At 40.5% G+C, this 14993-nt stretch overlaps 2 protein-coding genes across 2 annotated transcripts; both read right to left on the reverse strand.

Annotated features, from left to right (window-relative positions):
* Window positions 1–1956: 1956 nt before the first annotated feature.
* On the reverse strand, window positions 1957–3706 carry LOC103705890 (NAC domain-containing protein 100-like). Its single transcript, XM_008789776.5, has 3 exons — window positions 3382–3706; window positions 3006–3286; window positions 1957–2926 (listed from the first exon to the last, which is right to left on the reverse strand). Exons 1-3 carry the CDS (start codon window positions 3563–3565, stop codon window positions 2288–2290), a joined length of 1104 nt encoding a protein of 367 aa, XP_008787998.3. The 5' UTR covers window positions 3566–3706; the 3' UTR covers window positions 1957–2287.
* An 8952-nt stretch (window positions 3707–12658) lies between these two features.
* LOC103705993 (NAC domain-containing protein 2-like) lies at window positions 12659–14619 on the reverse strand. The gene is made up of 3 exons (XM_088710496.1): window positions 14327–14619; window positions 13927–14231; window positions 12659–13560 (listed from the first exon to the last, which is right to left on the reverse strand). Exons 1-3 carry the CDS (start codon window positions 14490–14492, stop codon window positions 13000–13002), a joined length of 1032 nt encoding a protein of 343 aa, XP_088566622.1. The 5' UTR covers window positions 14493–14619; the 3' UTR covers window positions 12659–12999.
* Between the last annotated feature and the right edge of the window lie 374 nt (window positions 14620–14993).

A 14993-nucleotide genomic window follows, 5' to 3' on the forward strand; every position in this document is an offset into this window, starting at 1 on the left:
GCAAATAGAAACAACGGGTCATTTGCGAGTAAAGTATTTATCACAAAGTTGTATTGTTCCCACGCCTTGTAACATGGAAGTCAAACCGACCATCCTAAAATATTTAGATAGATTAATGTTTATTAAAGTAAAATATTTACTTGATTTTTTTATTTTTTGTTTCACAACAATTTATGATATTTTTATAAAGGCCTATAATGATTTCTAAATTTGGATTTTAAATGTGGATGGTCACGTGTCATTTTATTTGGGGTATCTTGTCATTGGATGTAATCAGCACCCATACATATGAAAGCTAATACAAACACCACCCTAAATATTTCAAAATTAGTCCTCGTTTCTATTTTGAGAAATTTATATATAAGAAAAATAATTATGTTGCCTCAAGATACCCCAAATTATGTCCATTGGATTAAGCACATCTTATCATCAAGAACACCAAGTTCTAACCCTAATATCTTCTAATAAGTTATCTTTTTGACACAAAAAAATATTAATATATCAGCCATAAAAGACATTAACATGGAGCAAGTTCTAAATAAGCATAAGATAAAATGACTGCAATAACCCAGGACCTCATCCAAAATGATTAGCCGAAAGGTATTATTTGAGTTTCTTGATCCTGTATAAGTACCCAAGATCTACCTAGTGAATAACCGATGTAGGACTAAACACATGTCCGGATAGGTCCTCACATACTCCCCTCGTTTAAGCCCTGACATCCTCGTTAGGCTAAGGGTTCAAATCCATTCAAATCTAATCACAAACACTATGATCGACCCGTGGTCAGCTCTAATAGAACCATGCTGCAGTTCTCCTAATCCATATAGGTTATAGACTGGGTCTGCTCTGATACTATTTGTAATAATTCAGGATCTCATCCAAAATGACTAGTCGAAAGATATTATTTAGGCACCACAAATAGAGTTTTTTTTTCTTTCTTTCTTTGGTGAAGTTATGGTAGAAGGGCCCAATACTTCGGCAATTGGCTAAAAACCAGCTAGCCGAGCCAAGGTCACTTAATAGCCCGTGAGGTGGCGTGGATGGGGATGGATATTCCTCTTTTCGAGCTTTTGATGCATGAAAGAAGGGAGGGGCGGAAAGGCCGGCTCTTCTCCCCATTCCAAGTTTGAAAGAGACAAACATACGCTTTGCCTTTGAATGGAAATATAGCTTAGGGAGCCAAAACAAATCCCATGAGTAAAACCCCTCCTTCCTTCTCTTGCACTATACCTGTTGTCTTCCCTCACCTCAGCTTTTAACTAAAACTCTTTTCCTTTCCCTGACAACACTCTCTCTCTCTCCCTCTTGTCAAGTTGTGTCCCTTTTTATGAAAGGTTAACAACTTGAACAGATGGTGGTGGTGGTGAGGATGCCATTATCAGAGCTGTTCAAAAGTTGGGGGTTGGGTTGGAGAAGGGCCTTCCAGCTGCATGTGGATGTTGAATTTTGTTCATGAATGGACCATCATTAAATGTGGACTTAGGACTAGAGGCTGTGGTCTTGTTGCCTCGTATAAATGCCCTAACAATTTATTTGGGTTTTGGGTTGCCCATGAGCCTATGAATTGATAGACCACTCTTTTTCGAATTTGGAAAGGACTGAAAAGTAGAAAGTGTATTCAATAAGTTAATGTACGTGGACGAGATGGAATAAGTGCAATAAGAATTGTAGTGTTATGAAGGATTTTTAAGAGAGATCTTGCTTTTCTAGGCTTTTAAACTATAAAAGATTTTTTTTTTTTTTTTTTGATGATGTAAAGGGGAGGCAGAAAGGAGCCACCCGGCTTTATAAAGGATATTCAACTAAGATTTTACATATATTGGTTTTTAATGTAATATTTGGATAACGTCGAATATAGCTTGATCATTTTGACATGTTGATTTTTATTGCAAAACCATCACAAATATAAGAAGATTTTTATAAATCAAAAGCATACATGCCACTCTAAAATTCAAACAAAGAAAAAGAATTAAGATTAGTCTTCACTCTCTATTAGTCCCCTATAAACTGTGATTTAATCACTGCACAATATGAAGTCTATATATACAGCAAGAATATCTGAAAGCCAAGATCTTTTGTGAAAAATAGACATGAGTGGCCTCAGAATGAACCCAAATGAAGCACGATTCAACGAGTGTAACTGTCACAGAAAAGAACTGGACCAAATCAAGAATCTTCGGTACTTGCACAGATTGTCCAAATCTAAGAAAGAATATCTGAAAGACGAGCTCTTCTGTGAAAAATCGACATGAGTGGCCTCGGAATGAACCCAAATCTAGAATCATCAGTACTTCCACAGATTGTCCAAATCTAGAACTGGTCCAGCAGCAACTAAACCATCGAGAAAATCATAGGATCTGTACCCGCCCATCTCATGCTTGGATATGGCTGGGGATGTCTCGGTGTTCATATCACCGCTGAATCCTATGTCTTGTGAGGCCATTGAATTTGAGAACTGCTCAACCTTGCAAGTACGCCTCAAACCATTGGATACATCATTAGCCCCAGATAGAGTTCTCGTGATGGATTGATCCTGGTGCAAGTACCCCAAGTTCGCTGATCCTGGAAGCAAGACATTGGGATCTTGAGGAGGGATTCTTGGGAAGTTCATTGGCGTGCCCTCTTGGTTGTTGGTATTAGGGAAGCCATTAGCCATGAGGCTGTTGTATTGTGGATCCTCTAAGCCCAACATGGTGAAGTTGGAAGGCATCAAAGCGTTGCTCGTCGGAATCTTTCTACAACTGCCACCATCTTCACCAGTGGTATAGCTCGAACTGGGCCTGTTGTTAGAACTGAAGCAGGAAGGATCAATGAGAGAGTCCCTAATACCATCTCCAAATGAGTTCATCCTCACAAGCTCTGCCATCGGGCTTCTCTTGATTCCTGTGCTCTTATGGAACACCCTGCACACAGCCCATTCATCCTGCAACCATACTACAAAATCAAGAAAGTCCTCACACAACGTACAAACATAAAAAGGAGGGTTGTGAGAAATAGAGTACCTTTGGAGTTCTCTGGTGGCTATAGTATTGGGTTCTGCCTTCGAGTCTGAATTCATGCATGACCCAGTTGGTCGTCTCTCCTTTGGGAGCTCTTCCCCTGTAGAAAACCAAGGTCTTCTTCATCCCAACAAGGATCCCTTTCCCTCTATAGATTTCCTTATCCTTTCCTGTGGCCTTCCAATACCCAGCCTCTGTGGCCCTATTTGTCCTCACGCCTGTAGGGTACTTCCTGTCCTTCTTACAGAAGAAGTACCATTCCTTCTCTCCCATCTTAGCCTTGCCTAAAATGACAGCAAGAGCCACGCACAAATATCAAAACACAAGCCAAAGCCAAAATCAAAATATGAAGGGATGAGAGGAGGTGAGAATTTTATACCTGGAAGATCCCAAGGCTCACACTTGTTCAAATCCACCTCTCCTATAGCTCTTGCAGTGAAGCCAGGATTCATAACCTTCTCTGAGAGGTAGTGAGTTATGATCTCTTCATCTGTGGGATGAAATCTAAAGCCGGGGGGCAAGTCCATGCATTCCTCCTTGACCAGCACTGAGACGTCTCCCATGGTTGCACCTGTAAAAGCCCAGTCCTCCAAGCACTCAATCGATGAACAAAGGCAGAAGACCAAGAAAAGAAAGCAAGCAAAGAACTAAAAATATCAGAAAGGAGGTGCGAGGAAAGGAAGGGATGGATGGAGTTCGATTAAGAAAGAAGAGAAGACAAGGAGAAGCCAACTTAAATAGAGAGGCTAAGATCCGTGCCAAGCAAGGCACTTACCAAAGAAGCCTCTTCGTGAGGCCCACTTGTTTCGTTTGTCGTTGCTATTGGTATCATTGGTGTTCGTCTCAACGATAAAATATACCAAAATTTGTCTTGGTCTATCGCTTTCTTTTTTGTTTCCTATCCCTTGATCTATTTTTTTTTTTTTATTCCTGCGGTGTAGTTTCCTGGTAATCGATGCCCTTTGACAAGAACACTTCAAGGAAAGGTACCTTTTACACTGCAGACACCCAAGTTTCCCGCAGTGATGCTGGGGATGCATTAAACTCCCAAATTATTACATAGAATTTAGTAACATGCCATCGGTTTCATGCAGCATATATAAAATCTAATCCTAGAAGCTTAGACTGGAATTAGTTTGTCATTCTTTATGAACTTTCTCGCTAATAGCATATGACCGCGAAAGATGGCCAACAAAAAAATGTGAAGGCAACCCGGCAGGGAAAGTAAGAGATTAACAATGCCAGGCCATCCTTAGATTAAGATTTTTTTTTTAATACAGCGGCGATTCACATCATCCAAGTATGAGTGCAACTATTGAAGTTAGAAAAAGTATACAATGAAGGAGAGAAGGATCAGATTCGTGATTCAGATAAAGAATCTCTCCCAAATGATGTACAACATAGGATGCGACCCAACCTCCCTATTTGCCTTTGACGTGAGAAACTAACATTTTTTTAGTGGCCATTATGTTTTTACACAACAAAATGTTTAAATTTCGGCAAAAATGGCAACGACGGGATATCCCTTGTTGTTGAGCCTTATATCAAGGGGGGGAGTTGCTGGCTACTTGGTTGGCCACTGGATTGCCACCGATTACCATTTTACTTTCTAGAAAGAAAAATATCATGCTTTTCTCGAGACAGATTCCCTAAAATGCTAGCGTCCCCACCTAGGGGTACTAATGCTTAAAAGTTTAACCAGTTTAACCTATCTCAATCTAATTTAAATCAGAATAGATTATCAATTTAATAAATTGGCATGTTCGGTTCTAAATATTTCATCCATTTAATAAATAGATCAGGTTCGAATTAATAAACTTTTCATCAGTCATGTATCTGATCCAACACATCTCTGGTCCGACCCGCACCAATTGCCACCAACCCTTGGAGAATTAGATTTTATCAAGGTCTCTAATTATTTAGATATGAGCTCCAGAAAGCATACCCTTCAAGAATTTTTACCACTTGAATATGCATAAAATTCTTTAACATGCAACTCCGATGCATCATTAATTTGTTTTCCATAGTTAGCCCACCATGTAACAAGCTAGCAAAGATATAATTTTCCTAAGCTATGGGAATATCTTTTCTGTAACATGCCGAAATATTCTATTGCCTACTATATTAAATCAGCTAGGAACTATGTTAAAATTCTACTAGAGTCCAATACGTGCAATGCACATGAGAAGGATCAATATTGTAAATCCACTAGTTGAGATCAAAATTTTTTACTACTTGTGTAATTTGATAGCTACATTATACTTTGTAAAGTAAATTTTCTTTTCCCCTTTCCTTCAAAGTAAACGTTGAATTAAGTAGGATATATTTAATTCATACGGGAGTGTAATTAGAGTCATAAGGGTTGAACACCGGTATTCACTCATGATACACAAAAACTCAACTCTCCAGCGATTTGACTTCATTTTTTTTTAGTTTCTTTTGACCAAGTGCAAGTGGAAACCTCTTATGGAGCTACCCAGCTTGCGACCCGTCTCCTGGTCAACCATTTCGGCCAGGCTGGACGCCGGTGCCGCCGATAGGCAAATCTCCGCCGTCCGATCAATCATGTGAACCCGTTGGCCGGTCAAGATTCAAGTTCATGTTAAACTTGAACTCTTCCAGGCCGTACGTCAAGTCAAACTAATTAATATATTCCGTACGTAGAGCGGACTTTTATTATGGTTTTCCGGACCAAAATTCCCCGCGTGTGGTTACCCTTTTGAATTTCAAACTTTTTCTTTAATCATTATATTGACTGATAATAAGTTGGTACAAGTTATTGACGTTCAAAATTAATGGCTTGAGTATTTTGATATTGTATATAGTACGTACTTTAGCTCGTGACAAGTTCGGTGAACTAATAAAACAACTTGGATTAGGTGGAGCTCAGCCTAGCTTGGCTAGTTATGCTTCCCGTGCAGACCAATTTGATGTGCCACAAGTCAATGATCAGCTTAATCTCAGTTTCCCATCACATATAAGTCTGTGTTTCACTTCTCTACCACAAGTCCTCCATAATGAAGGTGAAAGGCTTGAATCCTTAGCCACTTGAGATCCAAATGTTTTCAAACCATTTAGCACTAGACAAAGTGGCTTTGATTGTAGATGCATTATTGGAAATTAAGAAAGAGATTAGCATTTGGCATTCTAAACTTCGTGTCAAACCTCTCATTCCAAAAATAAGTTTAATCAACACGCACGAAGGTGTGGGACTTGGTTTTTCCCTCGCGCAAGACCATTGTGATAGACATCATCGGCTTGCCAAAATAGCAAGAGATTGGCCAAGATAGGCACCCAGTGCTTTTAGATGATCGCTTTAAAGCCAGCAAGATTGGGTGATGCATTCAAGAACTTCCAAGTATACTTTCAAAAAAACTAGCCAAAAGGTATAATTTGAGTTTCTTGGTTAGTGAATATAGTGATACATTCAAAGCCACAAAAGAACTCTCAATATATTTTCAAAAAGTCCAGCTGAAAAGTATTATTTAAGATCTTGATCGTATCTAAGTATCCAAGATCTATATAATATATGTCTAGATTTGGGGCTAAACACATGCTTTACCTGTTCAAAATCAACAACTAGCTTGTAGCCAACTCTGAAAAGACTTATGCTATAGTGTCTTCTGCTCTACATGGGTTATGGATCAAGTTTGCTTGATACTTTTTGTAATGACTTAGTACATCGTCCAAAAATACTAGCTAAAAATTATATTTGGATTTCTTAATCCTATATAAATATCCAATATATAACCAAATTCAATATATAACAAATATGTGACTAAATAGACACTCGCAAGGACTTGAAGTTGATGTTTCTATAAGAACCAAAATTGGATAACGATTTGAAGAACAAGAAATATAGCAGCTCCAATGAAAAAATTCAAATAGAATTAAGTAGAAGTGTCCTGGCGTAGACTTATCAAACCCAAATCTCGTACCAAATCTTGAATAGGCATGGGTTGAGTTCCAATTCTATTTATACATAAAATATTGCCAACAATATTGAAAACATATATTCTATTGACTTCAATTTCTAGCTAGTATGTCCTCAAGCAGATATTTGGTTATGTGTCGATATGTCGTCTTATCAATCTTTTCTCTTACAAATACAGTATACCGGCGCATTGCTAAAATGACCTCAAAAATTTGGACATGTGAGGGTTGGGCGCTCTGGCCTGACCTAGCACCTGAATAAGGTCCGGTCATCCAGGCCAAGCATGTATACCGAGAGGCCAACAAGGCGGCTGACTGAGTGACAACATAAGTAGTTAACCACTCGGAAGGCACCCTATGGACAGGGAAGGGGGCGATGCCCCGGGCACTTCGTAATTTGTTGTTTATTGATTTCATTAGATATATTCGTACTCGTGATTTATGAAATACCCGCTTTAGCACAAAAAAAAAAAAAGTTTGGTCTATTGACCTGGTTTGTCTCCGAACGATCCTAGCCTAGAGCAGAATGCCTGCCAATCGGAGAAGGAGATCGACTCCAGCTCCTTTCTGATTTCACTAGAGGCTAGAAAATCCTAGCCTCCGAATTTACAAAACCCTCCCATGCTCCTAGCGGATAACCACCGCCAAGCAACCCCCATTCCCTGCTCTCTTCCAAGTTTCATTGCGGCACCACCTCTCCTATTCATGCCAAGATCACGACCAAAACCTCCCTAGAGCCGAGATATCAACCTCCACCTATATCTATAGTTCTCTCTTCTCCCTTCTTTTCCCTGCATAAGACTGCCGTCGCCGGTCTGATTTCCACCAGAACAGAAGCTCGTTTTAAAGCAGCGCAATGATGGAAGAGCAGGAAAAATGTGCTGCAACCGATGTACATGACACGCATGTTGGTCCTAGCTAGGTAATGATGCTACAAAAGCGTGTTATCAGACCACGTTTGAAATCGGGGACCATTCATTCTACAGCGAATATCAAGTGCGGTCCATGATGTACGTCTGTGGGAAAGGCATGAATCTCGTGCATACATGTGACTCTTCCGTACATGCCCGTGTACCTTAAGCATGCCTCAACTTAATGAGGTATTAATCAAATGCTTAACATGAATTGCACCATTTCGTCCATTTTAGGTTAGGTGTCTCCAATTATATAATACGTAGCAAGACACTTGTACAAGCATGTCATGGTCATGGTGACTCTCATCAATGTCCACCAAAAGATGAGACATGCTTCAAATCAAGGAGTAGACTCCCGACACCATACAGAGATTGACATGAAATCCTCATCCACTAACATATCAGGCAAATCTTTACGGTTTCAATTTAATACTTCCATTTTAATTAACCTTTTTATGTATATTTTGTATGAGCCGGGCAACTGGGCCAGCCCAAATGGCCCAGCTCTCTCTCTCTCTCTCTCTAGACGCTAGGCTAAGCCGGGCGAGCCCTCAGACGCAGGGGCAGTTTGTGCTGGGGAGAAGATATTAGATGGGCCAGGTCCAGTGGCCCAGTCCAAATCCCGGGCCACATATACGGATCTTGAATAGTTTAAGGACCCATGTCTAAATGCAGCCCAAGCCTCGATGTGGAAAGAGAGAAGATCTGTGTTCCAGCTTGGACTGCTGCACTTGTTAATGGATTTTATTTTCTACTAAGCTATAATAGTCTAATTTGGACCACTGACCAAACTCTTAATGCATTGCTTTCCAGCATCAGTTAGTTAACTTGGCGTGATAAGGAAGAAGCGGATGCAAGAGAAGGGCCTTACATCACTGCTTATACACCCCAAGTTGGAGTCTGGTTTTTCTCATCGCGACGATCCCAGCCCTTCTATCTCCTTTTGATAAATGAATGGCCCTTCAATTTTATAGTTGAGGCACCATTCTTGATATGAGAATCATGAATCACATACTTTTGATGTGCAGATGTAGCAATCAATGAAAACATGGCAAACGTACTGTTGACATTGGTTTATTCCAATTCACAGTTCGACGTCGTTTCGATCCCCTTGACCTAAAATTTGGTTGCATCCTTGTCAATGAGTTAATGGATCAAACTCAAACTCATAAGTGCCTAGAAGCACTCAACCCCACCTGCTCTCATGTGCCACCTGAGTGTAGGTTTGTGCTGGCCATCCTGTCTGCAGCTCTGTTTTCTTAAAATATCAATAATTGCACTCTTTCCGTGTTTCTTCAGCACCATTCCACCTTTAAACTCAATTCACATGGCATGCTGCCGCTGTAATGGCAAGCTGGCCCTTTTCCAATCTTAACTAAGCATGGAATAGAATGCCAAGTTTGTGATGACACCCCTGACAACACCTTGAACAGGTTTCACAAGGAGAGTATCCAAAGCAAATAATGCACAACATTTTTTATACTGTTGGAGTATCCAAAGCAAATTTGTGAGGCACAAGCAGTGTTCTAAATGGAACCCCACAGATCTTGTTTGCAAAAACTACGATTGTAATTGGTGCGAGTCTAAAATTTGCTGTGTAAAGCGAATATTATGCTAAATTAGCCTTGATCATATTCTGTGGATTGGAACTCCATATAGCGTGTTTGCTGCAATGCCTGAGGCATTAGTCCTAATCTTTTTCTATGGTTTCGAACTCCATTCGGTGTTCTTGTTGGGAGTTTATGCCTTGTGCTGCAAAACGACATTGTGATTTGGTTGAGTCATTTGCTTTGATATCTTGATTGCTTGCATGACTAGAAATTTTGTTAACACTTGCGCACTACTTGTTTGATTAATTGAACATGACAACCCTACTTGTCAATTACCTATCATTTTGCATGCCACGGCAAGTCATCTTATAGTCAATGCCACTGTGAACACTGCCGGCTTCATATGTTTCATATTATCAGGTTGTTAGGTAGAGATCATACTGAAAAAACTTATTCCTTCTTTCTCTTGAACCACTTTATCATGTATTCTGGATTTTTAAAAGAATAAACGGTTTGTGCACTTGCTACCTGTTGTTTTGATTCTAATCCGCAGCCTCTCAATTTGAGATTGGTGACTAATGAGGCTACAAAAGTTAAGATAAAGTTCATGTCTGAGTTGGACTATCCATATGTGCAGTTAGATTTGATGCCTAGGTATCTGGAAAAAATTTGCTCCTTTTTCAACTGTCTATGATGTTATATAAACATGTGATATCAAGTGCAAGTATCATAAACTACAAGAGTCACAACAACAAAGTCGGAAGGGAGGCTTGCAACCCATACCCACAAACACCCTAGCCATCCACATAATGCAAGATTGCATTAGAGCCCAAAACCCCAGAAGCTAAAGCCTAAACGAGGCCAATAACTAATGTTCTATACATGAAGAGTTGCATGTCAAAATCTTAAGGTAAAATTACTCTTCCCGATTGTGTTTAACTTGTAGGTAAACAATATTTCAGAATCTATGCATGTGTGTATCTAGCTAGTTTCGCATTGGGGAGGCCTTGGAAGGTTGTGTGGGACTAAAAAGTCAAAAATATAACTTTTTTGGTGAGCTTTTTGGAAGAAGTTCTAGGTCGTTATAAATAGTATCACAGCAGATCTGGCCCACCGTTTATATGGACTAAGGGATATTGCAACACAAATTCTTTTGAGAACAATTATTGGCCGATCATGGTATTTGTGATTGAATTTAGATCCTTAGCTTAATGAGGATGCTAGACCTTAAAATGAAGGAATATGTGAGCATCCATATAGGTGTGTACTTAGTCTCGCATCAGTTCCACACCGAAAATATCTTACATACTTATGTAAGGCCAAGAAACCTAAAATATAACTTATTGGCTAGTCTTAGTCTCACATTTGTTCTATGCTTATGAGATCTTGAATATTTATTAGGACCAAGAAACCCAAAATATAACTTCTTGGATGGTATATTTGTGAGGCTCTGGGTCATTGCACAATACTGTTTAAAGGCACTATTCTTAGCCTTCAAACCTCATGTTCTATCAGAACAAGCTAACCTAGTTGTTGGGCACCTGTAAATTGAAGAACTACCAATTATTATGTGACCTAGTTGAGTTATGTGATCTTTAACCTTTTTCCAGAACAAAATACAGCAATTATTAATTTGCACATCTTTCAAATTTTTCGAAACAAAAAACAAAAAGGAGCTGCTAGATCCAGTTTGGATTATAATAGCTAATGACATAGAGGATTTCATCGATGCAAAGATAATGATATCTTAGCATCGTTATACTAGATAATGTAGCCACCCTCATGAGAGCATTGGTCTGAATTGAGCTTATCCACATCTAAACTTATTGTTCCATGCGATAATCCAGTCACAATGTCATTCACGTTGGCCTCTGTTATCCACATGTAGAGGATGAAGGAAGACAAAGAAACACTGATTAGATTTTTCATCTGGATGTGTCTCCACCTCAGAAAGAACTTGTCATCTTCAACTACAGAGTATGTGTGACAATAACTATTTTTCTGCAGCGAACTTTCATCTTCAACTACAGAGTATGTGTGACACCAACTATTTTTTCTGCAGTTTTTTTATTACATTGACATTGCCTTCCACTGGGCATGATGGAAACAACTGTTTGATTCTCAATGCCTGACATGAACAATTTGTTGGATGATTTGTTGAGATCATACTGGCTTGATCCAGTCAAACTTAACCGCGTTAGGCATGATTGAGGCAAAGAATATTGATGACTCAGTGCCCCACGTAGGGTACCTATGAGAGAGGAATCTATCCAGTCGTGATAAGCTTCTTCTCTGAAGGACAGATACAACCCATGATGAATTTGTTAATTAGATATCTATGGCAGGCGCAGAGATAATCTATAATAAGCTCATAGATGACATATGTCACATGGTGGGGCATTTCATTTCATCCTTGTTTCCTTCGCTTTAAGCATTTTTTTTTATAATTTGAAGTTGATTGGAATATTGTCTGCTGATAGTTATAGTCAAACTACGAGCCTGTGACATCATTCTTAGCTTCCTGATTGTTTTAAACCCTTTGCTCATTGCATGAAAACGCTTCTGTTTCTTCCGATCAAATACTTATAATATTGAGAGCATGGAGAGGACTTCCAAAAAACTAAGAACAACGAACTATTGTCTCTAATGAGGAAGCTGCACCGGGTCAGCAAGCGATGAAGTTAACCATCCAGAAAAAATTTAGTAGTCCATCTCATCCACCCTTATCCATAGAATAGGTAAACTTGATGCGCCGCCACAGCCTTTTTGCTATGCTTTTGTCCCTCAGATTTTGTATTGCGAGTATAATAGAAATTTTAGTAGAAACCAGTTTTTCTTTGCTTATTTGTGCGTCCGCTTTTCTCTTATGCGGTGATTTATTATAGTATATGCTTGGAAGAGGACAAGCATTCAAAAACATCAAAGATTTTTCGATAAAGAATATCTCTTCCATATAACATTTACTTATTTTGGATTTGCAAGAGACAGAGGATAAGTAACTGATTTGCGTATTGATGTTTGATACAATATTCCAGATTCCTATAGAATCCTCTGACCAGCTCGAGAGTATTTCTTCTTGTCCTTCCAAGGGATGTGAACCCACCCCCGTCTTCCGATGATTCCAAAGTAAGATCGATGTAGTAGTGGTCTTCTGGATAAGGATTGCCATAGATTCCTTGTACACTTATTGTATCATTTATTCGTGACCCATCAACATAGGACTAAAGGCATCTGCCATGCAATTGGATATGTCTAAAGATTTTTAGTTCCCATAGCATCATCCTCTGAGCTTTATTGAAGAATATGACAACATGAGTTTCTATTCCAAACCACATATAATATGTACAATCCCACTCCTCTAACTCAGCCATTACCATGTCTTCAAGAATTTTGTAACTTTTCTAACTTGCACTCATTGGCATCTTCTTTTGGACACTATCTGAGCCCACAATTTTCTCTCTCTAAACATGCCCTCTTCAAACCACACAGAATAATTATACAAAATAAGGGCCAATACCACCAACTAGTAGAGCTTTCATGTCTTTCCTTTTCTTTCCATGTCATGTTTTACAATCCTCTATTCAGCTGATAGCCATGACCTCACTGCAATTTCAAGTGAGAGTTCAATAGCAGTTGCTGATTGAAAAAAGGATTGCTTAACAAATTGTTTTGCGGGCCATCAAACTGGTTGAGGAAGCTGGTAAAAATGCTTGAATTAACGAGCTTCTTCGACGGGTGGGAAAGTTCGCTGCCATCTTCTAAGCAACCATCAACTGTCCACTGGCGTTTCAGGCTGTTCTCAGCAGGCAAAACAGGGGATTCTGCCTGCGAGAGCTGTTGAGCTAAAAGGTTGTTGGCATCGCTGCTGCTGTTGCTATTCTTTAAGTTTTGGTTTGAACTTGGGTAAACAATTGGAACTTGTTCTAAATTCGGCATGTCAGGCGGGGTTTCCAGGAGTTGGGATAACGCAGAGAAGTCTACATTGTTGAGGAGTTCGGTCAAAGAGCAGGACTTGGGCAGCTTGGGAGGGTTGCTCTGTGGTGTGGTGTTTGTGAAGCTTGGCATGAAGACCTCCTCCACAATTGAGTCCTCTTGTTCTGGCTCCGTCGACAAGGTGTAGTTGCTCTTCTGGTAGATTCGGCAGAGGACCCAATCATCCAACTGGAATTGCAACAGAAACAGAGAAGTCATGGGACAAGGAGCAAAGCATGCCATGATAAAACAGAGGAATTGCACTCTATACTTTCCTGTTTATCACTCATATCAAATACTTATGGGACATCTTGCTGATGAGATAAGCAGAACTTTCTGTTCTAGAAAATGGGTTAAATCTAGTTCTTTTACTTATTAATCTTGTTTTCGGTTGAAGATTTATCTATTTCTTAGCTGGGGGAATATCTGATATACTTAAAACCAGTACAGACCATATGGAATATGTAGTTATCATCCTTAGAAACTCGGTCCCCTGTTTTCTTCCCTACAAGGACACTTTGATCAACGCAAGGATCTCATGGAGGAGAGTCTTACCCTCATGGAGGAGTCTCTAAGCTTCATGGGTCTGGAACTCTTCTTACTGTTCAGGGCTTCAGCGAGTCGGTACTCATGCATGATCCAACCAGTCTTGACCCCCTTGGGCGGCCTCCCCTTGTAGAACACCAGGGCCTTCTTCACCCCAATGTTCCCATTCCCTTCGCTCGAAACGATCGGCTTATCAGTCCCGGTCGCCTTCCAGTACCCCGACGCAGCTGCCCGGTTTGGCCGGATCCCGTTGGGGTACTTGCGATCCCTCGGGCTAAAGAAGTACCACTCGCGGTCCCCGAACGTCGCTTTGGCTTCGCAAAAACAATTCCACAGAACCATGTCAATACTAAAAACACGGAAGAAAACATGGCATGCAAGAATTCAAGCGCAGTGAGTGACTTCTAACCAGGGAGGTTCCATGGATCAAACTTATAGATATCCACCTCTGCGATGATGGACACGGGACACCGTAGCGAAGAAACTCGATTCCTGAGGTAGTGCAGGATGAGCTCCTCGTCGGTCGGGTGGAACCGGAAACCTGGCGGCAGCGATGTCGTAGGGTGGTTCGACATGGCCAGGCGGTGACGTTCAGCTAAGAACAGCTAGTTTTGCACCGTGGTTCCGCTAGGAAGAAGGGAAAGGGGATGGGTGTGAAGGGAGGAAGAAGGGAAGGTGGGGAAAGGCACGGGAGCTGCAAGTTCTGGGAGAAGAGGATGTGGGGCTCTGTTTTATCGTCGCACAGTTTTGTCTTGTAGCGGGGTGGGCCGCTGGGGATATGAATGGAATTAGCTGTTGGGCTTCGCGCCAATTGGGCCTGCCACGTGGGCTTGCGCTTGTCCCGAGGAAAGACGGTCCAGAAGACGGGTCCAAGATGACGTGGACATCTGTTGGGAGCTTCAGGGAGTTCTGGACACGTGTCGTCCTGGGAGCCGGATTTTTGTATGGCTGCTTGACGTGGGTTGATTGGGATCTCATTACAGTGTCCGCTCGGAGCAAGTTAATCGAGGCTAGACTTTACGTGTTCGACAAAAGGACAAGAAAGGTAGCTGTCCGTATAAAGATGCCTTCACAAA

This window comes from Phoenix dactylifera, chromosome 14 (assembly GCF_051530095.1).
Source record: "Phoenix dactylifera cultivar Ajwa chromosome 14, Ajwa_hap1_PhDact_Kaust_v1.1, whole genome shotgun sequence".
Classification (NCBI taxonomy): domain Eukaryota; kingdom Viridiplantae; phylum Streptophyta; class Magnoliopsida; order Arecales; family Arecaceae; genus Phoenix; species Phoenix dactylifera.